This window comes from Lemur catta, chromosome 1 (genome assembly GCF_020740605.2).
Source record: "Lemur catta isolate mLemCat1 chromosome 1, mLemCat1.pri, whole genome shotgun sequence".
Taxonomy (NCBI): Eukaryota; Metazoa; Chordata; class Mammalia; order Primates; family Lemuridae; genus Lemur; species Lemur catta.
Genome location: NC_059128.1, coordinates 3,741,081 through 3,767,019, shown reverse-complemented (window position 1 = coordinate 3,767,019; position 25,939 = coordinate 3,741,081). Strand labels below are relative to the sequence as shown.

Below are 25,939 nucleotides of genomic sequence, written 5' to 3'. Positions count from 1 at the left end.
CAGTAATCAAGACAGTATAGCATTGGCATAAAGACAGACATATAGACCAATGGGATAGAATAGAGAGCCCAGAAATAAACCCTCACATAGATGGTCAAATGATTTTTGACAAGGGTGCTAAGACCATTCAGTGGGGAAAGACAGTCTTTTCAACAAATGGTGTTGGGAATACTGGATAACCACATGCTAAAGAATGAAGTGGGGCACTTACTTCATACCACATACAAAAATTAAATCAAAATGGATCACCAAGATCTAAACAAAAGAGCTAAAACTATAAAACTCTTAGAAGAAAACGGGAAAAGCTTCATGACGTTGCATTAGATGGTGATTTCTTGGATATGACAGCAAAAGCACAGGCAACAAAAGTAAAAATAGGTATGAAGTGGACTACATCAAAATTTAAAACTTGTCTGCATCAGAGGACACAATCAGCAAAGTGAAAAGGCAAAGTCACAGAATGGGAGAACGTATTTGCAAATTGTGTATCGGATAAGGAGTTAATATCCAAAATATATACAGAACTCCTGCAGCAACAAAAATCTGATTTTTAAATTGTGTGAAGGACGTGAATGGACATTTCTCCAAAGAATATATACAAATGACCAATAAGCTTATGAAAAGATGTTCAATGTCACTAATCATTAGAGAAGTGCAAATCAAAACTACAATGAAATACTTCACATTCATTAGGATGGCTGCTATTTAAAAAATTACAAATGTTGATGAGGTTATGGAGAAATTGGAACTATTGTGCTCTGTTGGTAGGAATGTAAAATAGTGTAGCCACTGGGGAAAACAGTGTGGCAGTTCTTCAAAAAATTAAAAACAAAACTACCATATAATCCAGCAATTTCACTTCTGGTTATATACCCAAAAGAATCGAAAGCAGGGATGTGAACAGATGTTTGTACACTTATGCTCATAGCGGCATTATTCACAATAGCCAACAGGTGGAAGCAACCCAAATGTCATTGACGGATGGATAAACAACTGTGCTATATACCAATAGAATATTATTCAGCCTTAAAAAGGAAGTGAATTTTAACACTTGCTATGACATGGATGAATCTTGAGGGCATTATGCTGAGTGAAATAAGCCAGTCACAAAAGGACAAATACTGTGTGATTCCACTTGTATTAATATCTAGAGTAGTCAAATTCATAGAAACAGAAAGTAGAATGGTGGTTGCCAGGGGCTGGGGGGAGTTATTGTTTAATGGGTACAGAGTTTCAGTTTTGCAAGATGAGAAGAGTTCTGTGGATGGATGGTGGTAATGACTGCACAACAGTGTGAATGTACTTAATGCCACTGAACTATATGCTTAAAAAAGGTTAAAATGGTAAATTTTATGTGTGTTTCAGCACAAGTTTTTAAATGATTATTTTAAGAAATGTGATGCTTATTTGTGGCACTTCTAGAATAGATTCCCAGAAGTAAAATTACTTAGACAAAGAATCTTGATACATATTGCCAAATTATTTTCTGAAAGAATCAGAACAATTTATAGATTTTTTTTTTGGCAAGGTTACATCATACCTGTACCAGTATTGAATAATTACCGTTTTAAAAAACGGTAATTTAAATTGCTGAGTGATAGGTTAAAAAATACTTTTTGATACAATTATTGATCATTTATAGTTCTTTTGAGAAACAAATCATTTAAACACCAAGGTCTCAGTGTTTTTCTAATCAATTATAGTAATACTATTAATTCCTTGCATTTATAGTATTTATATTTCCTTTTACTTGTTTTTTGGAGGGAACATACAGACATTTGTAATTTTTTAATATAGGCAATATCCCTTATATTCCCTTATAACCCCTTTATTCAGTGGTTTTTAAATGTCCTTTTTTAGCTTGAGAATTGATACTCACTTTCCTTTTCTTCTAAAGACTATGGGATTTGGAAGTGTGGTTTTGCGGTTTTTTTGTTTGTATTTTTTTTAGCTCACTGCTGCGTCCAACTCCTGGGCTCAAGTGATCCTCTCACCTCAGTCACCTGAGTAGTTGGGACTACAGGGGCACCCCACCACGCCTGGCTAATTTCTTAATTTTTTTGTAGAAATGGGGTCTCACTATGTTGCACAGGCTGTTCTCAAACTCCTGGCCTCAAGTGATCCTCCCACTTTAGCCTTCCAAGGTGCTGGGATTACAGGTGTTAGCCACCGTGCCTGACCTTGATTTTTTTTTTTTTTTATTTAACTGTTTCATCCATCTCAGATTTTGTTTTGGTATGAGGTAAAAAGACTTAAATTGACTCTTTCCTACGTGTAGTTAACCAATTGTCTGTCCCAAGATTGCCAAGCAATTATCTAATTCTTTCCCTTTCCCTTGATTTGGCATTCATTCTTTATCATGGTGTTACATTTATGTAAATATGTTCATCGGTTTGAGAGCTGTTGCTTCTGTTCCATTAACCTGCCTCTTGTGCCCCATCACACCGGCATTAATTCATACAGCTTTAGAGTTGGTAGAACTGGCCTTTCTCATTAGTGTTCTCATTCTTCTTGCTTTTTATTTTTCCAGGTGAACTTTAGAATTGTTTTGTCAAGCACCTAGGAAAATAAAGAGGCCCACCTGCATTTTCATTGGAAATGCTTTAAACCTATAAGTCAATTTGCGGAAAAATTAACATCAGCATATTTACAGTATTTATACTTCCAGTTCAGAAATATACCTTATCTTTGTTTGCCTTTTTTCTCTATATTATTTATACCTTAGAGTATGCTTTATCAGTGACAGCCACATCATATTTTTGGAGTTCTAAAGAACTACTTTATATGCATAAGGTTTCAAAAGAGCATGGGGGAAAATCATTAATAAAGTAGAGATCCTTTGATCTGAGATCATTAGGAAAAATACATCAGAAAGTGTCTTCACTTTTTCTTTGACTTCAATTCTGTATATTATATATAAACCTCCTCGGAGTCTTTCCGTCTATTCCAACTTATCAGCGTAGTCTTAGGATAGGCACATAGTCCATCTCATCTAGTATGAAATATTAAATCACTGGCAGGCCTGTGTCTCTTGAAAGCCCAGATTTGCAATAAGAATCTCCTTACCAAGCCCCCAAACACTTCGTTCCTAATGGTGTCTGAGTCATCTGGCATCACTCCTTGCATTAGGAGGTGATGGTGAGTGTTAGCACCATTGTCACCATCAGCATGGCTACATGGTGGTAGTCTGTGGCCGGTGGTCATCCTCTCCAGACAGACACAACCTAGGGGTCGGCAACAAAGTGCCAGGAGGCGTGCAGCAGTGTCTAGATTCGTGTTGCCCGACTGACAGCACATGCTCTTTTCGTTGAACTGTCTGCTGTTTTGGTAGCAGCAGACCAGAGCAGGTGTGAAACCAGCAGTGTGGTGAGGTGGTGAGAGGCTGATCAGGTGGCACCCCTCCCCATGGCTAGTTAGAAATGGTCTCATGCCAGCCATGGAATCCAGCAGTGTCTTTTGCCTCCAGGGAAAGGGGTGCAGGGGTGGGATTTGCCTTGCTTTTATCTATTTATATATTTCAATGGCTATTGATACACATAATAAAAACTAAATTCATACTAGTGAGGGAGGATTTAGTCAGCACCCTGAATGGTTGTAGCAGTTCATTCATGTATTGGAATGTGTGGCGTGCTCAGCCCCAGATGTAACTGCTAACTCATTTGTGTCAGGTGTTTCTTACTATTCTGAATTCTGTTTATGAACTAAGGGCTTTGTATGCTTATTCATGAGTGGGACAAATGAGTGGGGGTTGTGTGAGAAATTTATTTAAAAAGAGGGGCCATAGTTTGGACAAACTTTGTTATTTGTGTGAAGAAGTGAGGAATTTTTTTCAGTTCTACCTGCCAAAGAGGTTTTTCTTATAGTTTATTCATTTCCTTTTGTAGCTACTGATAATACTTCTTTTTGTAGGAACTCATCTTACCTCCCTGTACCCCATGGGACCTTATGATACTCCAGTTCAAAAATTATGTTTTGTCTCCTTAGAATAGCTTTTTACATTAACCTTTTTTGATGATGGGAAATTAAGATCTGAGTAATCTGAGTAGCTTTTAATAATAATCCCATAAAAATAAGTGAAATATCTTTTAAATTTAAACAAAATATCTACAACTTAAAAGTGTCTAGTATGTCAACATCTTTATGATACAAAAATAAACACACCGCATTTCATTTTATGCCTTTTTTCCTTTTACTCCCATGGCCAGGTGGTATAAATACCTTCATTTGTAGCACTTTCTAACTATTGAATATAAAGCAGTTTCATTTTTCTAAACTTAATTTTTCAGGAAAAAAAACTATCCAGAGAAAACAGTGTTTGGAGATTATAAGTTCACAACTTGCCCTATTAGTAGTAGGGGAAGTTGAACAAGAGTCCAAACTAATGAACTAGAATTGTATAATATTGGAATAACCATTTGCTTTTAAAAACTGGGTTGCCAGAGTACTACCTATGATGCAGATATTAAAGTAATTAGAACTAGAAAGTAGAAGATGTACAGGAGGGTATAAAATACCGTTGAATTTGGGGTACCAGTTAAGGAAATGCTAAAGTTAAAGTTCAGAGACGTGTACGCACATGCTTTTTTTGGAAGCTCTCTCGGAATCATTTGTTTGCAGTCTCGCCAAGGTTATGGCCTCAGTCCTGTCCCCTAAGAGATGGGATCTTTGCCTGAAAGTTACTGAGAAATGAAGACTGCAGAAAGCCGGAAAATGTCCAAGCTTTTAGTGCGCACTGACAGCCAAACAGAACGCTCTTTCCGTTTGCAGGTTTTTTTTTTTTAGTGTCATTTTAAGTTGCAGCTTCTGGCCAATCAGCGAGCTCCATGCCTGCTGACATCACGAACCAGCCAGTTCCCTCCAGCTGCAGAGAGCTTCAGTTTGTCTTTTTTTTTAAACTAAAATGGAGGCTGGTTTCTTGCCTTAAGGAGTCCATTGCCTTTCCCGCTGAAGTCTAGATGTTGACATGTAATAAAGCGGGCAGCAGGATGGTGGTGGATGCGGCCAACTCCAATGGGCCTTTCCAGCCCGTGGCCCTTCTCCATATTCGAGGTAAGTTATTGTGTGTTTCACTGAATCGGAACCTTCCGTGGGTAGTTAATAAATGGCTATTGTGCTTCAGATAAGAAAAGCAGGAAGTCCTTTCCAGCAGAATTCACTCCATTTCGCTGCAGACTTAAGCAGAGGAGATTGGGTGTGTCACTGCCATTTGGCATTTTACGAACTACTTACAGAATGTGAGGCTTGAGAGAGGCCTTGCATGCATAGTTCAAAGCTGGTTTTTCTGCTTTCTGCTCGCTCTCCCATCCCCCTTTCAAAGCTGTGCTGATGTCAAAGGATGTGAAGTCACTGCCCGGGGAAGACATTGGGTGGGGTGGGAGGAGAGGCGGGCCCACCAAGCCTGGCCAAGTTGTGCGTACGCAGAGTTTCTGTTACATCTGTGCTGCTTAGTGCTCCAAAGGTTTTACCGGGGACACATCTCTGAATTAAATATGAATTGCAGTCAGAAAATATGCAGAATTGATTAGAAAAGAACTTCCTTTGAAAGAATTGTTTTCATTCTTGCCGTGGAGCCTAAAAGAGAAATATGCTCGTGTTTTGAAATATTGAAATCTATTGTGGGTCATAATTTTTGAAGTATTGGCTTTTTCGTGGAATGTTAGGAAATATTTTGCATTTAAATAGGCTCTGTATTGCCATTTGACTTTAAAATTAATAATTACAGTTTGTCTATCCTATGGTTTATACATATTTTGGGTTTAAAACTTAGCTTAAAAACAGTTACTATAGTAGTTACATATTCAACTATAGGTATAATGGTAGTAGGATACTTATTCTTAGTTGATATTTTAAGATATTTGTTATAAGAATTTTGGGTCATAATTGGGTGAAATAGAAAAATGGACTTTACACTTAATCAAACCACTTTAAAATTTATAATATCACAGTTGTGCCCTAACAAAACAGTTTTAACTGTCAGAATCTCCTTTAAGGACCTGTGTTAAGGGAGGGTGGAGGCAAGATTTCCGGGTGACTAATAGCCTCTATGACTAAAATGCCGGGCAAGATCTTTCAGATCCTAGGGTGTACCCAGGGAAGATAAAAGCACATGAATACCCAGTCTGTCAGAGTAAAATGGGTGTTGCTTTTCTCTCCAAACTATCTTTAATGAAGTTGGTGGAAATCAACTTTCACAAATTGTAGGACAGGCTATGAATTTATTGTTTCTGTAATACACCCAATAAAAAGCCGAGGTTGACTACAGATAACATTTAGATATTTTAGTTGCAGGAACCAAATGTGCAAGAGTAAAATATAATTGTTTGGATTTAAGTTAGTTCTTAAACACCAACTGGTTAGCAATAAGATAATTTTATTGCATGTAAAATGTAAATTTTCATAGTTTTAAGATATCTTCTTATAAATAACAAATCATTTTGGTTTGTGAATTTTCCGGTTTTTATTAGACACTTAATGTACTAGTCATTTTTTGAATTATGAATTTATTCTGAAATAGAATCTTTTAATTTTATATCTTAAACCACACTGGCTTTTTTTTTTTTTTTAATTCCAAGACCTTATTATGGCCAGTGTAGATTTTTTTGCTGTTGGTTAGGTGGTTGGTTGTTTGCTATATAATTGTGAAGAGAAAAAGTAGTGAAGTGTATTAACCTGAAAGAGACTTGGGTTTTTAAGAAGGGGTAACCTTTAGGGACCTAAGACTAACTTCTAATTCAAACAGTAGGAGTAATTTCAAATTTCAAAACTTGGAGAACACGCCTGTAAATCCTAGCACTCTGGGAGGTTGAGGCCGGCAGATCGTTTGAGCTCAGGAGTTCGAGACTAGCCTGAGCAAGACCAAGACCCGTCTCTACTAAAATTAGAAAGAAATTAGCTGGACAACTAAAAATATATATAGAAAAAATTAGCCGGGCAGGTGGCGCATGCCTGTAGTCCAAGCTACTTGGGAGGCTGAGGCAGAAGGATCGCTTGAGCCCAGGAGTTTGAGGTTGCTGGGAGCAAGGCTGATGCCATAGCACTCTATTCTAGCCTGGGCAACAGAGTGAGACTCTGTCTCAAAAAAAAAAAAAAAACTTGGAGAACTGCTTCATTTACTCATGAGGACTTTTTGGAGCAAGCATGTTAACGTGAGATATAGCAAAATTTGTTTTATTTTCTAGGCTTTTATTCTTAGTTTGACATCCATTTAGCATTTCTGTGTGCCAAGTGCTAAAGGTCATTAAATATGACTAAGTTACAGCCTCTGCTGCAAAGGAGCTAATGGTTCAGTGGGAGAGACCCACCAAGGAGCTCAGGTACCGGAGGGACAGAGCAGGAACTCACGAGCAGGGTGCTCTGGAGAGAGCAGGCGCTGATGTCAAGATGCTGGGCAGGGGAAGGAACCAGAGCTGCTCAGCCCTGGGCTGCCTGGCTCGCTCACTCGGATGGGGTGTGATGCATTGTCCTCCCACCTGCACAGAAGAGAAAGTAGCTTACCTGGGGTCACAAAGCCTGGAAGTGGTGGAGCCAGAATCCAAAACCAGACAGCTGTTTTGAATCTTTTTTTTTTTTTTTTTAGCTCATTTTAAAATAGAAATTTTGGCTGTTTGAAGAACATTTTGCTACAGGATTACCATAGTTTTTTCTTAATGTCCTACCATCTATTCGGTTCAGTGGCCTCTTTTTGTATAACAGTTTTGTGCCTGGGGTTCATTTCTTATTCGTTTTACTAATATTTGTTGATCCACACCACGTGCCAGGCAGGTCCTACCTTGGAGTGAGAGCAAGTGCTGTGGCTCAGCTTGCACACAGTGTACAGTCCACGGGGGTGGGGGCAGCCAGGTAAACAGATGGGTGAACTCGATCACTCCACTGAATGGTGGTCCCAGTCGATTTGACAGTTATTGTCTACCAAGTAGTCTGGCGTTTGTAATTAATACGGTGAATTAGTATTTCCTGAAAAGTTCAAGTGTGAAAGGAACATATTTTTTGAAACATAGTGTAAATCTTTCTGTCTGTACAAGGAGAGAGAGTCATCTGGAACTTGATGGCTATAAATTTAGCTTGATGCCTTAAATTCTGTATGTCCAGCACTGCCCAAGAGAACTGTCCAGGAAGTGGAAAAGTTCTTTGTGCTGTCCACTAAGGTGTCCACTAAGGTGGCCACTGGCCATATAAGACTGTGGAGCACTTAAAATGTGCAACTGAGAAACTGAATTTTTAATGTTATTTTAAACTTAAATAGACACACATGTCTGGTGGTTACTGTATTGGACAGTACAGATCCAAGCTGGAATTGGCAAACTTTTTTGGAGAAGGGCCAGATTGTAAATATTTTTGGCTTTGTGGGTGAAAGGAGCCATAGACAGTAAACAAATAGGCATAACTGTGCTCCAGTAAGCCTTACTACAAAAACAGGTGACAGGCTGGATTTGGCCTATGGGCCATAGGTTACCAACCCTGTTCTAGACTATTCCCTGGATTTTTGGTTGCCTGTTAAGAATAATAAAACCTAATCAGCAGTAGGCTTTCAGCTGGAGTGCTTTCTCCTGCACTGTCTGGTGTGATGCTGGGAGGGGGCTTGATACCAAGCCCTTGTCCCCCCCTCCAGGTCTCCAGCTCACGCTTGCTTCAAGAGCTGGGTTTAAAGCAGTGACAGCCAGGCTAGCAAGATATTAGTGGCCAAAAAGGAAGTGAGCAGTCTTGCACCTCTTCCAGCTGCCCTTTATTCTGGGTCTCAAGAAAGTTATTAACTGCTCTCATCTTGTTCTAATCATTAGTAAACTTACCTGGTTGATGAGCTACCTTTGAAAGACTCAGAAGTAGCTCCAGCCTGGTAGGAAGCTGGAAAGCAAATCATTTTTTTTTTTTTTTATGTAAACCATTTTTCCTGAGAAGTGGAGGTCAAATTATGGGAGAGTTTATTTTCTCACAGTACTTCCTGGGGCACCTTCGTGGAAGTTCTTTACTTTTCTAATAAAAATTCAGAGAAAAACGTGGAAGTCAGGCCTTTCGTTTCCTGCTGCACTAAATCTAGTGACTTGCCCTATATTAATAAAATTAATAACTATACACAGTGCATGTGGGCTACTAAATTTAGAACATGCCTACATGATGTGAAGTCAGTAAGTGCTGGTAAGGACGTGGTACCTGCTATTACCTTTATTCCCAGAAACTAGGAAGGAAAAATATCTGAATGATGACCAAACGTAAAAGACCCTTCGAAAGATCAAACCAGTGATTTTTTTCTCTCTGAGTGGTGCATCAGCTCAAAGCAAGATTTTTACTTCACAGACATCTATTTACTATGTAACTGTAGCTCTCTGTAAAGTTACTTTATAGAAATACACCCTTAAACCTTAACCTGTAGTGGTCCAGTATGTAATGTTGTTTCTTTTGTATTCCTGGTGGTGTGGAATGTAACCAAAGTAACAGATAACTCTCTGGGGGTGGGGGGTAGGGGAGTGTATCTGTAAAGTCCATATACCTTTTTGTTAATTAGTCTTATTTACCCTTGAACTTGGGTATAATATCTGCTTAAGAGGTTTTTGCCTTGCAGCAAAGTGTATCTCCTAGAATTTTTTCGTTAAAATATGTTAACTGTGTAGAGGAATGAGAGGAAATAAAGAGGTAAGGCATTAGTCAAGAAAAGGGTGTGTGTTTTTAAACCCAGGAAAAGGACAGACAGAACAAAGACAAAGTGGTTTTGGTACATCATACTTCTAGTTCCGCATGTCAGATATAATTGCAAGGTTGTTCTTTTTTAATCCTACAGCACTTTGCCAATTGTAACAAGCTTTTGTGAACACTCATTTTTTGTTCCTCCCAGCACTCCTGCCTGACAGGTGAGCAAGACAAATCCTCTTGTTTCTTCTCCCCAAGGTCACACAGCCTGTAGGGCCCAGTCCAGGGCTGCTGCCCCCTGTGTGCCAGCTTCATGGTCCCAAAGCTGTGCTGGTGGCTATCCCAGAAGGGAAGCAGCATTTATTGAGCACCTTTAGTGTGCTGGGCCAGGGCCATGTCCTCTCTCTGTTCTATCTTCGAATCTGCCCAGCACTGTGAGGCAGGATTATCCCCATTTTTTTCTAGAAGAGAAAGGGGAGCCTGTTGCCCAGGGCTGCAGAGAAGGTAGTGAGACGTGGTTTGAGCCTCAGGCTGACAGCAAAGCTCGTCTTCTTTCCTCTGCAAACATCAGAGTGTTGAGAGACGGTGGCAAAAGCTCCGACATGTGTACCTTTTGATTTTTATTGTTTTCTGTACAGTATAATATATTTGAGTGTATGAAGTTGAAAATTAATTTCGGGTTTGAATAGGAGTATTAAGGTTTACGTGCATTCATTCTTGGTGTCCGGGGAGAAAGTTGGTAATCTTCCTTGCTGTCCCATTTCACTTACCAAGTCTGCCAGGTACTAATTGTTGGCTTAGAATTCTTATCCCCTCCAGAAAATCATGAGTGTCCTGTTGAACTTGTTCTCTCTCATGACACCTAGATTATAAGCTTCAGTCGGTGTCAGTGGATTGAAAATAAAAAGTTATTCCTCTAAGTGATCGTTCAGATAATAGCTATCTGGTGTATTTCTTAATTAATTACTTGACAAATGGAATGGTACTTGCCAAGCTCATGAGAAGCTGTGCAAGGTGACTGTTGGAAGAGTGGACACAGGTAACCGCTCCCCTCTGGGCCTTTCCCTTTCAGACCAGAAGTTTTACCAACAAGTGGAAAACTTTTTAAAATGGTGTTGTTTATCCCACTAATGTACTTTTTAAAAAGTCTTTTCTTTTTAGTCTTGGAAAGGCATTGGCTAAAGGGCACAGGGACAAACTAGTACTATTACAGTAAATAAAATCTGGTTTTATTTTAGGCCCTTGAATTATTCGTAAACCAAAAGCCTTTCTCGTTTTTTAAAAATGACTAAAGAGATATAATGATTAAATACAGTGAGTGAATCTAGATCAGATCTTAGTTCTAAAAAATACAAAATCAAACCTATTGGAGACATTTTGGGAGCAGTTGGAGAAGTTGAGTACAGAATGATATTGGATGCTGTAGAATGGTGGTTAATTTTCTAGGTACAGTAAAAGTGTTGTAATTTTGTGGGACTATTCTTATTCTTAGAGAATACACTGGAGTATTTACAAGTATCATGATCTCTGCAACTTCAAATAGTAAAGGGTAAAATAACTATAAAGCAAATGTGCTGAAGTATATACAGTTGCTGAATCTAGGGAAGTAGATATACAAGTATTCATTGAAATTCTACATAGATGTAAACTTTTTCATAATATTTGAGGAAAATATCTTTTTTAATAGGGCTATTTTGCTTTCTTATAATTTGTGTATTTACTGGCGAGGGAAATATCTTTAAAAAGGTTCTGCTTTAGAAATAGTGCAAAGGAAGTGTAATAACTTAGAAATTGTTTCCTGAATAGTGAGCAGTGGTCTTTTGTGTCTGAGTTTTTGCCAGGCAGTGCTGGCCCTCTGGTTGCCAACTCATGGTGGGCACAGCCTGTCTTACCAGACAGTGTTTTGGTAGTGTATACCTTTTTTGATGTTCATGGGCATTTTTACTGGTCTTTCAGAGTGTGAGTGCCTTTAAGGCACACTGGAAGATAAAACGAAAGTTGCATCTCAACTTGAGAGGCAGGAGCTTAGTGGTTAAGGGCAGGGCCTGGAGCAGAACCCCACCCACCACGGGCCAGCTGAGCCATCTTGGGCACACAATTCACTCTGTGCCTAGAAATGCAATATGAAATGGGAATGATAATATGACCGACCTCTTTGTGTGTTTTGAGAGTTAAATGAATTCATACACGTTAAGTGCTTAAAATGGTGCCTGGAGTGTTGTAAGACTCTCAAAGTGTTAGTGGTGGCGGTGGTTATTCCTTTTGTAGGTCATATGTGGCACTTTGAAGCCCAGCAGCTTAACCACAATCTATTTTATTTTCCTATAGCTGTATTACTTACATTTGTTCATTTTGAAGCTTATCTGTCCCTCTGTCTCTCTCATATACTGAGCCTTTTCGTCTCTTGCACTTTGCTTGGCATTTCACCACCTGAAAGAAATTAGTATCCTCAGTACTCCTGGAGTTTGAACTATGTTCTATTGTAGATGGTGCATAAAATTACCTACCAAGAGGATCCCAAGCACCATGTCCATGGCCATGTTCAGAGTAGGCTTACTGGTCCCCATTCAGTCTCTGTTCTCATAGTCCAGTCTGTGAAGACTAGAGTGAAATAAGAAATTGGCATTTATATACATACCCTCTCCTCATTTTTTAACTCTTTTGAAGAAAAGAATTTTAACATAGCATTCATAAGAAATTTTATTTTTAAAAGTTAGAGATATCTGTGATTAATCCCAAATAGGGTCACTTGACATGTCATTCCCTTTTAGTTGTTTTTAAATGCAGATGTTGCTTTAATTAGATAGCATTTTAACCAAGTGAGGTCTCATCTATAACCTTATATCTTATTCTAAATTTTAATATTGTGGTATTTTTAATAGAATTTGAGCTGTTAACATTGATTAGGTTTTTTTCAGTCTCTGTCATTGATGTATGTGAACTTGTTATATATAATGCAGCTGAATTTTTGTCTGCTGATTGTGTTACTCATGAGCAGTATGTTCTAATTACACTATTTTAATTTATAAAATTATGAGAATAGTAATATTTTACTCTAGGGAACAAGCCCAGTTATTCCTAAGTTGCTGATTCTTTATTCTTGGTAGACTTCAAGGAAGAGGCAGGGAGTGTACATACTTGTGTATTTACATTTGTAGACAATTTCTGCACGTGTACAATTAGGAATGGTTTTTTTTCCCGCAAGCTTTATATCGTAGGTCAGGCTTATCAAGGGGTGGCTAACCACTTTCTGAGATGCCCTTGGTCTTGGGGTGCTCTGTAGCCCCTGGAGTTGCAGAGCTACTTTCATGGGTTCTGCAAGGCCATGACTATCTCATATGAAGACCAAGATGTAGTCTGCCTCTTTCACCGTGTGGACATTTGCCCTGGTGGTACAGAGGCAGTGAGGGTAAAATGGCTCTTTCCACAGAGCAGGACAGTGGTGTCCAGCCAGCCAGACACCAGTCTGACCCAAGAATATCCTTGATGAAGAATGAAATTATTAGTTTCATTTAATCTCAGCTCTGTGTATACTTTTTAATTTTGTGTGATGAAATGCAAAGTTCACATAAAGCCCTTCTAGCATGTTGGAGTGCAATGGCCATCTTAAAGAAAAACTGCCATGCAGTTGTGAGCTAAAATAGCCACTTTTGCCAGGAACATCATTTTTACTTGACAGAACAAAAGGCAGGCAAACTGTGATTATTAAGATTTGAATATTTGGCACATATTTTTTCAAAAATCTGTGAAGTGAGTTTATCAATTCAAGAGAAACAACTGTGACACTAATTTTTGCCCATCATAAAATTTGAGCTTTCAAGCAAAATTTGAATTTTGGAAAACTTATATCTGCCAGTTGTGAGCGTGATCGCTTCCAGTGCCACAGACTCTCCCACTGAGATAGGTGGTGATGTTACCAAGTGAGGCTTCTTGACGTATACAGTGGAAGATCTGCACAGCTCATGCACCAGTGTGTTCCAAATGCCTAATAAATGATGCTACAAAACATGCATGAGCAGTAGAGCCATTCCTAGTGTAAGACACAACCGCTGCATGTTAATGTCACTGAAAAGGTCATCAAGATGGTTTCAGATGCCACATGGCACCTGGACTTTAAGAAACTATCACTTGTTGAATCTTAGCATCGATTCAAAGAAAAATATCCACAATTTTTGGAAAAGGCTGTTGAAATACCTCCCTTTTTCAACTAAACATGTCTGTGTGAGCCTGGGGTGTTTTTTTCCCCATATACTTCAACCAAAATATTAATCACAGCAAATTGAATACAGAAGCAGATAGGCAAATCTACCTGTCTTCTTAAGTTAGACATTAAAGATCATGTAAAACTGTAAAGCAGTGCCATTTTCTTGCTAATTTTTTGAAAATAAAGTTATTTTCATAATGATGTTACTTAACATGAAATGAGCTTATTGCTATTTTAAATGAATTAACAAGGAAATATTTTTAAAATTCTTTAATATGGTCAGTATCAATGGATATAACCCCGTAATCAAAGCTCTTTGGGGTCTTTCCTACTTTCTAATAGTGTAAATGGGTCCTGACACCAAAAAAATCAAAAATCCTTGGCCTAAGAAATCTCTCTAGTATGGATTGGATGTGTCTCTGACCCTGTTTTTACCAGGCTTCTGTGGTTTTTCTCTCTTCCCCTTGAGGGGGAAAAAAAATCACAAACTAAGTAGTCAATCAGTTTACCCACGTAACTGGTCCCTCGGGTCTAGTGAAAAGTAAGAGCATCTAGTACCCTGGCCCACCGGAGCCTCCCTTCTGCCTTGGTCAGTTTCCTTCTGACTTTTTCAAATCTTCTTTTAAGATCCATTTTCAGTTAATTTACGTGTAAGTATAGGTACCTTTACATTTTTTCTTAATTGCAAATAAAATTAAAATTTTCCCTGATCAATCCCCCTAATTGGTTGCCGTCCCCCATGTCTCAAAGTGACTGTCCTTTGGAATTTACTATATGTCATTTCAGACCTTTCTCTCTCTTTCTCTCTCCCTCTCTCCTCTTTTCTCTTCTCTTCTCTCCTTTCTCTTCTCTTCTCTCCTCTTCTCTCTCGTGTTTATTTATTTATATAAATAATATAAATATGTATTTATTCACCAAGTATACAGTATATTTTGTTTCTTCATTTCTTAAGGGAAAAAAATGTAACATGACAGCAGTTTTCAAAACCAAAACCTTTTTACGAGTTTTTAGTATCTTGATAGCTCTCGTATAATTCATGATGCTCTGAGCAAGTGTTACATCGCTCTATGCTGTATTGTGCTCTATGTACACACATTGCATACGCTTAGCGTGGTCTCCCTTGTTTTTTTGTTAATTTGATTTAAACTTTCAGATTAGACAGGTATTTAGAAGGAGGAGGCCAATGGGGCATCTGGCACATCTGTGACTATCCCAGGGGCTGTTGCAGACACGCAGTCCCACAGCCTCACGCACAAGGGCTCTGTGCTCATTTTACAGGTGTCAGAATGACCAAATGACCAAGCCAGAGTGAAGCTTCACATTGTCCAATTTTAGAATGGAGTCCATTGCTGCTCCACCAAGCTGCTGGAAATGTGGAGATATTTCTCAATTCTTGGACCTGGTCTTGAGGAGACATTTTACTTTAAAGAGCATCAGTGGCCCTTTTAGAAATATTTTACTGTATGTTGAAAACATTGAAGTCTTGTTAATTTACTGAACACACACACACACACATCTCTTCCGAAGTTATTAGATCACATCATAAAGGAATCTGGAGCTATCAGATCCAGGTCTAAGGCCTAATAGTATCATTTACTGGGGTCCTTGATTAAGTCACCATGCCTTCCTGAATCTCCGAATATATTTTATTTAAGAATGCATTTGATTAAATTATTTTTAGGGCATTGAAGAAAGGAGCTTGGATTGACATTCCAATCTAATATCCCTGAAGAGAAAAAAGTGAGAATGAACAAATTTCTCCTTTTATTTTATCGTTATTTAGGAGAAATGTTCTGCCAGGAGAGAACCTGAGTGACTGTCCAGTGGGTATTTTTTTTTTCCAAGAACCTAGTAAATTCAGCTACTTTTCCTTTACAATAAAGCCACAAATGACATTATATTGATAAGTGTTTTTATTACTCTTAAACAGTGGTTAACTTAAATTTAAGCCAAAGTTAAATTTATAACAGTCTGAAATTTTTTACTTACTTTCCTCTCTTTTCTACTTGTTCCCCTTAAATCTCCATTCTCACTTTGTCTCATTTGTATTCCAGATGAGGCCATCGGGTACTGAAACTGACCTTTAGTAAGGCATGTAAACTTTCAGGGGGTCAGGGGGTGGCTTCTCTTATTCAAATAGTACAATGTCAGTGGCCATATATCATGCATTTTTTACTTCCAAATTTTATGCATTATTTAAATAACTTTCAAGATACTGATCTTTAATTTTTGCATTTCATTTTTGTGTGAGTTGGAGTTACCATTATCCAATTAAATCAACATAGACTAGCCAGCCTACATAGATTGGAAAAATATCTTTTGGTGGGGTGTGTGTGCATGTGCGCACATGTGTTTACATATTAACTTAGAAAAACCAGTGCACTCTTACAGTCTTGTTTAGTATAACATATGGGCTTAGGCATTGGCTTATTTGAGCCTTTTCACCCTTTATTTTTAAAAAGGAGGAAAACCTTTAAGTGAAATGTAGGCTAAACTTGGAACTCCCAAAATAATTTTTAACACTACACTTCAGATTTAAATGTTCAAATAAATTAAGGGAAGTTTAAGAAGCATATTCAGTAAAGAGTTCTTTGGCAGGAAACAGGGACTTATCAGCCAAGCTAATAGCCTTAACTATGGCATCCATAGTAACTAAAACACGCCGCCTCTGTAAATATTTATATCAATTAGCAGTGCTGCAAAACCTAGGCAGGGCAACTCAAGCTAATGTAATTAAAGCACCAGCCACCAAGGTTTGATTTCTTTCTTATTATCTGGTACCCTAAGCATTACCACCATTCATCTCTTCTAGAGTTTTTCAAAATTGTTTAGTCTTAAGAAAAAAAAATTTAAAAGACCAGTTTACTAGGAGCAATTTCGGTATCCCCCGCCACAGCATGATAGATACCCAAGTGAGAATGGGTAGGCTGTTATTGTTTGTCATTAGCACCCAGGAACCTTTTTAATCTTCAGAGCTCCTTGCAAGGGTTTATTAACCAACATCCTCTTTCCTGTGAGGTAGTAAACAAGTATTATTGGTCCCATTTTTATAGTTGTGGAAACCAAAGCAGAGAGGTTCCCCAACTTGCCTGAGGTCCAGGCAGGAGTTAGTGACAGAGACAGGACAAGCACTTGAGTTTTCTGACTCACTATTCTGGGCTCACCTCTCCGAACATGCATAGGAGCCTGCTCTTGCAGGTTTCCTTATCACACTTTCTGCTTCTGCTCTAAGTTTTTTATAGTGGTGTAGAGTGCCCTGCAGCCAAAACCAGGTTAGTTGATCTCATGGTGTCATCTAGAAAAACAAGAGATGCAGATTCTGGGTCATGAAGGTAAGGCGGTACCTTGGGGGTTTGTGGTTATGGGTAAAATTAACTCAGCTGAGCCTTAAGTTGTCTAGCTAGGCACAGTATCCACCTGCTCCGTAGTGTAGCCTGTAAGCTCCTGTTGAACAGAGACTCCATGACTGGCTTTCCGCCTGATTTAAGAATCTCACACATCCTGAGAGATTCATGTTCAAGCTGCATTTTAAACATAGCTGCCATGAGTATTTTAGTGCCAAACACAAACTTACTATTGGTAAAGAGTCTTAATGAGTACTTCTTAGAATTTAACACAAAATTAGATATATTCTTTCTATTGGTAGTGATATAGTATGGAGCTCTTGGGAGTGCAGGGGGAGAGGCATTCTTTATTTGAAAACTGATTCTGTTTTAGTATAGGCATTTATCTAAGAGAAACAGTTGTAAAGCAGAAATATTTCTTGATGTATACAATTGAGGTGATATTTACATTGTAGTAAAAAAAAAAAACCTATGAGCTCATGTTCCCTATTTTAATAAAGCTCTGCAAATATTTCCTTCCTTGTTATTTGCTTTTAAATATTCCGTGTTTGTGTTGTTAATTTAAATGTTGGTAGTATAGCAACCCTATGTCCTTTATTGTGCCAAATAAGGTTAAAATTAAGACTAAAAAATTTTAGTTAACTGAATTCATTTCAAACAGAAAGAAAACTTCATTGAATATACCTAACACAGAAAGAACAACATTTAGTTTTGACTTTCTGTGTTATGTCCACCTAAAGCTTTATATCACTCATTAGACTAATACTTGATTCACGATCTTGGTTGTTGGCCTGTGCTTGGTGCTAAGAATCAGTCGTGTTACAGGTGTGTAGATGTATGTCTGTACTGGCTTCAGGAGCAGAGGGCAGCTTCCTGGGGCTCAGCAAAATACTTTAGCTGTGGCCGGGTGCGGTGGCTCATGCCTGTACTCTGGGAGGCCGAGGCAGGCAGATCGCTCGAGGTCAGGAGTTCGAGACCAGCCTGAGCAAGAGCAAGACCCCATCTCTACTAAAAATAGAAAGAAATGATTTGGACAGCTAAAAATATATAGAAAAAATTAGCCGGGCATGGTGGCGCATGCCTGTAGTCCCAGCTACTCGGGAGGCTGAGGCAGAAGAATCACTTGAGCCCAGGAGTTTGAGGTTGCTGTGAGCTAGGCTGATGCCATGGCACTCTAGCCCAGGCAACAGAGCGAGACTCTGTCTCCAAAATAAAAAAAAAAATACTTTAGCTGAAGCTAAGTAAACTAACTGGTGGCCTCAGAATGCAGTTGGGGAGATGGGGTGACTCAGCCCACTGTGTGGGGGGGTATGTTGAGGATGGGCGTGGCTATGTGGTGAGAGTAATCCTGGGAAAGGGCCTGCGTGGACCAACAAAAGGAGAGTGGCACAGAGCGGATAAGTGGAAGGCAGAGTGCAGGGTGGTGTGCCACCCTTGTCATCACACAAGGGGAAGTTGGGCTGAGAAGACCTATTATGGTCCCAGGATGAAACTCAAAGAAACTGAAGGTGATACCTTTGGTGGGCGAAAGGATAGGAGGGTTTTCCCCATGTGTTTGTGTTTGTGTGTGTCTATATGTATAAATTGTGTGACTGTATTACCTATTCAAAAAAACTAAATATAAAGAATGCATAGCATCAAAAGTGGGCACATATACTGGTGATTGCATCAGGATGTTGCTATCCTTCTGTGTCTTAGAAGTTATTGCTATGATTTCAGCCAGTTAACTGGCTAGAACACAGTTTTAAAAGGCCAAGATCATGGATTTATATTTGAGGCTGGGCCAAAAGGTAACTTTCCTAGTCCTTATCATAGAGTACACACTCTCAGCCTCTGCCCAGCCTGTTGGAAGTGCACACCCTCATTCTTGAGGGCAACAGAACATAAGAATGTAGGTGGATTATGCAGGTCAGTCATCACTCAACTTCCTAACCAGGGCCTCATTCAGATTATATCATTCTGGTTTTACTGACCTTTTCCTTTTTGCATTTCATTTAGTTGAATGAACCAGTTTTGCTGTATTTCAGATATTGTCACTTTGTGGTTAGCCATGTTCATTTTTTGTAGGTGAATGGTAAGGCTGTCAAAACTAGATCTGCTGAAAACCAGAATGTTCAGTGTCATCTTCATCAGAGAAGGTTATCAGAAATTTCTGGGACAGGAAGGGAAATTTAAGAAGGATGTTAGGGAAGGTAGGGCCTCATTGGCTTTGGTTTTCCTGGTGGCACAAGAGAGGAGGCCTCTGAGGTGATTTGACGGAGAAGCCTGACTGGGAAGCATGAAGAATGAAGATTGGTGAAGGTGTGTGGTGGCCCGAAAGGTGTGGTCAGAGGTGGCAATCATGCCTGTCATGACAGAGGCCTTGTGTACTCTGGGTATCAGACCCTTTCACATATGTGCTTTGCAAATATTTTTCCCATTTTGTGGGTTGTCTTTTTCACTATCTTGATAGTGTCATTTGCAACAAAAAGTTTTTAATTTGGATGAAGACCAGTTTGTCCAACACCTGTGCTTTTGTTGTCATATCTAAGAAACCGTTGTCAAATTCAAAGATTGAAGAGCTTTATAATATTAGGTCTTACATTTAAGTTTTTGATCCATTTTGAGTTAGTTTTTGTATATGGTATGAGATAAGGGTTCAACTTCATTTGCATGTGAATATCCAATTTTCCCAGCACCATTTGTTTAAAAAACTGTTCTTTCCCCCCATTGAGTGGACTTGGCACACTTGTCAAAAATCAGTGGACCATAAGTAGGACAGTTAATGTCTGAATTCTCTATTCTTTTCCATTTGGTGTATATGTCTGTCCTTACGTCTGTGTTATACTGTATTGATGACTGTAGCTTTGTTGTAAGCTTTAAAATCAGGAAGTATGAGTTCTCCAATTTTGTTTTTCTTTTTCAAAATTGCTTTAGTATTTTGAGTCTCTTGCATTTCCACATGAATTTTAGGATCAGCTTACCAATGCTCTTGTTTCTTGCCCCTAATTCTGTAGCCCTCCCTGATCTGTCGCCTACATCAGGACAGTGCCACCTGGCATTTCCCCAGTAGCTCTGAGGATGAGGAGAGAACCCATCCTCTTGGCAGTCTGGGCCTTAGCCTGAAATGGTCAACTAAGAACCCCCAAAATGTTTAAATTTTCAAAGTCTCAGGTTTTATCATTAAAAGCTATTTGAATTTAGTATTCTGTTTTATAATTTTTACACTTTAGTGTAAAAATGTTTAACATTATTTAACTACATGGAAAGCTGATATTCTAGGAAGTATGTTTATCCTAGAAGTTTATCCTGTGGCTTTATGTACCCTTCAGAATACATACCCCAGTTTATAAGGCCAACTTGGGGAGAAACCTGCCTAATAGGGTCCTCATGTTTGTAAAGATGGCTTCCTTAGCTGTCTGCCATCTGACCTCTCCTGACCAGCCAAGCAGAACTAAAGTGGGATGGACAGTGTTTGTCTGCTGCCGTGACCCCCCATGAGGGCAAGGTGGCCTTACCTGACTCATGTGTATTGCTTTCTCTTGGAGAACTACTGTCCTTTCGTATTGATTCATGAGATAGATTGGGATCTCATCAATCTTGGCCATCAAAAAGATTTAACTCTTACAGAATGAAATCCATTCTGTTCCCTAAGTTATCTTTTTTGGGGAAATCAAGTTCTTGGCCAGACTCAGTTGTACTAAAGGTGGTGGTTCAGCATCAGTCGTTTCCAAACACCTGTGCTCCTCTAAGACTTTTACCTGTCTAAGGCAAAAATAAGGTTGATGTCATGTGGGTTTTCCATAAAGCTAAATTTATTCAATTTAAAGAACTATACTTTATTCTAAGATTGTCCTTTTTGGTATTAAAATGTCTTTTCTAGTTTTTTTTTTTTACTTTTAATGATCTTATTTGTCAGGGTGAAAACTCAATGTCAGTCCTCAAGATTCTTTGTGAAATGTTACTAGTCTGTGAAATCCTAACTCCAGAATATCATTTTAGACCACAAATCCCAGATTTTTACACTTGGAGTTACCACATAATATTTCAAATGGTTTATGTAACTTAAAGGCCCATTTTTTATTCCTTTCATATGAAATATTCAGAGTAGGCAGATCCGTAGAGACAGAAAGCAGATGAGAGATTGCTGGGTGGGGCGGAGAGACGAATGGGGAGCGATTACTTACAGAGTGCAGATGTTCTTCTGGGGTGATGAAAAAGTTTTGAAACTGGGGGGGATGGGGGCTGCACAACATTGTGAATGTACTAAATGCCACTAAAGTGTACACTTTAAAATGGTTCATTGTTATATGAAGTTTACCTCAATTTTTTGGAAAAGCCCATTTTATTCAATGGTGTAATTGTACATAAGAAGACTGGAAGGTGTGGGGGGAGTGCTGTATTCCGATGGGGCAAATCCAGGTGAGTGTTCTGTGTGTGCCCACACACATGCATACATGTGCACATACGTGGATATGTTATTACTTTGTGTCTCTAAGTGTGATCATTAAGAGCTGATTAGGTAGACAAACTTTTCTTCTGCGCGGGGACAGCAGAAAGGTTTAACAATCAACTGACACTCAAAGGTATTCTTTATCTCACCTCAGCAATAGTTTTTTTCAACCTTTCACACTGAAAAGTTGAAGTGTCAGAAATACCCTCAGGATAAATCTGAATACAGTGTCTCTTACTTTGAGTGCAGTGGTTTGTTCTTCATAGTTAGTGGAACTCTGGCCATCACCACCAAAGGCAGGCAGCTGCGTTCTCTATCTGTAAACTTGAAATCGGAGCATGGCACTTGCCCTCCTCTTCTCCTTTCCTCCCCCCACGAGAAAGAAAGGAAAGGAAAAGAAAAAAAATTGTATTATTTTTAGGTAAAAATCCTTATTGTGAGTTCTGAGCCCAGCATTGTTTTCACTCTTTCTCTCCTGCTGTCTCCTTTGGTCTCCGAACCTGCAGAAGGAAACCACAGCCTGCAAAGGCGGGGTTAGGGCACCCTGGCCTGGCTGCTCTGGGGCAACCTGAACACTCACTACTGTTTAGGTTTCTTAGTTTCCTGAGATAATCGAGCTTGTTGCCTTAACGTCAGTTAAAGTACTGATTGTGCTTTACTTTTAACTGAACATTAAGATCAGTAATTCAGAATAATATTCCGTGAAGTTGGATGTTCTTTAAGGAAGATGATTTTTCCCCTTAACCTTGACTCTGTGCTTGTAAATGTGTTGTGTTTTGTCAGTGTTCAGATGGTTTCCATGCACTGACCCTGATCACAGAGGGAACAGGCAGTCTGAAGCACCTGATCATGCAGAGAAGGAACGAGACATCTAATTCAGCATGGTGGCATTTCCTGCTCCCAAGGCATCCTTACTTAGGTGGTGCCTTTAAATTATATTTCTTTGACTGAGCCACTTAGTCCCACTTTGGTTGTTTCTGTTGTTTTTGTTTTTGTTGTTTTTGCAGTCTTTTTTGTAGTTACTCATAGAAACTGAACACTGCCTTTTAGTGTCCACAGTGGCAAAAAAGAAAAAGTTTTCAGAAATTGTATGTATTTAGTCCTCTGTTACCAAAGTTAATTGCTTGGCTTTCTTGCCTAGTAAGAACTAGAAATGAAATGAGGACATGGATGGTATTTTCAGAACCTCAGGTTGTATGAAATACTGGTTTTGTAAAGAAAACATCTGATTTATTTAAGCCTCTGTTCAAGGCAGAAGTTCTTGCTTAGATAGCTTTATGTCTGAAAGGAAAACTGAAGTATAATTCTTAAAAATGCCAAATTGTTCTCCCACTTGTTCTTTAAGACTCAATATGCTCTAGTCAATAGGGGAGAGAGGATTTCCAAATTCATTAATTCAGGTTCCTGTTACCAACTCATATTTTACATCCCTTATAAAGCTATATTTCAATGAGATCTTCAGTTATCACAAGTAGAGTTTTGTAGAATTTATGAACTGTACACTGCTGTCTCCAAACAAGATACAAGGTTTCACTTAAACTAACAACAGATGATCTATCTCAGAATTGTAAACAAATTCTAAGTTGTGGTTTTGATAGTTGTGACCTGACTCAGTCCCACTTTGAAGCTAACAGCAGGAAGGATTGGTCCAAATCAATATAAATCAGAGCAACACAAAATTCACCCAAGGTATAGCATCTGATGGAGTAGGACGGGCTGTGGACAGCAGGTCTGGTCTGCACCTGACGTGGATACCGAGGCTGACTTTGGTCTCTGCTTTAAACATAGCTCTGTGAAATGTATCCTGGACCATTCTAAGTACCATTCTAATAATGGTATGTAGTTACCATTTAAGTGTGTCATTCTATTAAAAGAAACCTGCAGCTTCTATTAAGGTGGTCAAATATAAGATACTTCAGTTTAAAGATATAAAGGGAAAGTTCAATTCTGTATAGCAAGAAATAACAAAGATAAGCAAAAAAGTCTGCCCTCAGGGAATTTGCAGACTAAAAGAACATAAATATCTATAATAATAAGTAAAATGAAAGTGTGACTAGAGGTCCATGGTGCTGCAGGGATGCGAGGATGAAGAGATTGCCTCCAGTTAGAGAGTGATAAATAAGTGTCACCGTCAGCATGGCATGTGCAAGAGTTGGGGCCTTATCGTGTTTTCATTCAGCAAACGTTTCTGAGCACTTTTGTGTCCAATTCTGTCATACACCAGTGAAAAATTATAAACTAACAATCCACATGCAAATAACAACATTGAGTGTCACATGCAGAAATAGCAGCTGGGCAGGGATATTGGCAGTGCACCTGGGGGAGGAAAGAGGTGTGTTGGTTTGGGGGTTTTTTTGTTTTGTTATTTTGGGTTTTTTTTTTTTTTCCCATAAATGAAATGTGATCCTTCTTGATACATTTGTGTCTATGATATGTCGACATTGATATCTTAATGTATAAAACATGCTTATATTTTTATATGACATTTTTTGGCTATTTCCAGAAAAGAATTTGATATAGCTTAAACTATTAGAGACACATGCAACAGTATACTAAAGGGAAAAAAGTAACTAGAAGCCAGTTAGGAGGACGAATTCAACTTTTGAACGGAGCTACTGAACAATTTCAGAAAAAAATTTTATGCTATGAATTGGCCAGTGGGCGTAGTGTCTTTTTACTCTTTCTTCTGTAATAATTTGTGGTGCTAAAACCATTGCAGATGCCTAAAGGAAGATGCTTATCTGTTTGATGGACACACCACCTCATTGTAGTACACTCCTTTAGTAAGTAAAGAATTACAGTTGACCCTTGAACAACATAGGTATGAACTGCAAGGATCCACTTATGTGGGTTTTTTTCAAGCAAATACACAGGATGTGAAACCTGCATATCCAGAGGGTAACTCTTCATATACACAGGTTCTGCAGGGCCTACTTCAGGAATTGAGTACACACAGGTTAGGATATACATGAGAGTCCTGGAACCAGTCCCCCAAATATACTGTAGTCCGTTATTACACTGGCTAAAGTTGAGTTTAATTTGTCCAAAGACATTCTTATTTTAGCAGCAATATTATGATGTACATTTGAAGACAAAACTTAAAAGAATCTATGGATAGCCTGGGATTATAGAGAGCGTCTTAACACTAGGCTCCTAAATAGTATTTCATTTGTAAAACCAAAAACTGGAATTAGCCAGGGAATTAGCCAAGACTGAGAGAGAGAGATTGGTCTGTCTGTCCTCTCAATGAGAAGGAACAGAACAGCAGAGGTAAAATGATTTTCCTGCTCCTCACTCAAGATGATAGTTGGAAGATTTCAAAGCCTGCACTTTGTGGAGTAGTTAACAGTCAACATAGAAATCTATAAATTAGGCAAAATAGAGGATTTCTTGTTTTGTTCTTTCCTTTATACTATGGGATAGCCCAGGATTCCTCCAAGTATGGTGAGTACACAACACTGCTGATGGCACAAAAGATGATTTTAATTGATTCTGAGATGAACATTATTTTATTTTTCATTATGTATTGATGAATCTGAAAATACTGAATTAGCTCACCAAATCTGTAATTTCTTGGGCTATTATTGCTTAGGACAGAGCTTAGTAAAAAGTGTACCATTTAAAGCAAAACACTGAATAAATAATAGCACAACTTACCCACAGATTGGTGAAAATCTTACAGGTGTTAGTGCGTGACTGGGTTCGTTCTGAGAGACTGTTCTAAAGACGCCTTCCAGGCTCTTCCCCAGGGTTGCAGCAGCAGAGACTCACTCATGCTTGCTCAGGTGAAGGCACCAAAGGAGGCACTCCAAGCAGAGGAACCAGGGTGATGGGACATCGGTGGCCTGAGGGGCGTGGTTCCAGCAGCACGACTGACCCCCATGAGCTCCGCTGCTCAGGCTGCCCCCAGCTCCCACTTGTGTCATTTCTCTGCACATCTCTGCACTTTTGCTTGGTGACACAGTACATTTACCAGTTGTGTGACCTCAAGCAAGTTACTTAACTGTTGAGTAACTGTTTTTCATTTGTAAAATGGAAATAATAACAGTGTCACCCTCACAGAATAGCCGTAGATATTCAAGGAGATTGGGAATGTGAGCACTTGGCCCAGTATCTGTAACATACTGAACCAATAATGTTAGCACAGATGATGATTAGATCTGCCTGATTCTTCCCATGTTTCCATGTTCATATTCCAATTAGTGAAAACTGGTTGTTGGTAGCTTCAGTTTTAAGGAGAAAAACTTAAGACTTGACCAAAACATTGCCCTCTATCAAGTTGTTTATTCTTGTTCCAGGCTACCTGGGAGCCAGGTCCAGGTGTTAAAAACATGGGCA

The 25,939-nt window shown here is 38.9% G+C and overlaps 1 protein-coding gene across 5 annotated transcripts in view; it reads left to right on the top strand.

Annotated features, from left to right (window-relative positions):
* The window catches only part of PPP2R5C (protein phosphatase 2 regulatory subunit B'gamma), a 139,306-nt gene that overhangs the window by 33,131 nt on the left and 80,236 nt on the right, over positions 1-25,939 (top strand). Inside the window, exon 1 of one of the 5 annotated variants that reach the window (XM_045529232.1) lies at positions 4,584-5,049. The exons of 3 other annotated variants lie outside the window; for them this stretch is intronic. In XM_045529232.1, coding sequence (XP_045385188.1) covers positions 4,956-5,049 — 94 coding nt within the window. In that variant the 5' untranslated portion in view covers positions 4,584-4,955. Of the gene's footprint in view, positions 1-4,583; positions 5,050-25,939 lie in introns of those variants that run through there. One more of the 5 variants, XM_045529305.1, reaches the window with a different exon arrangement.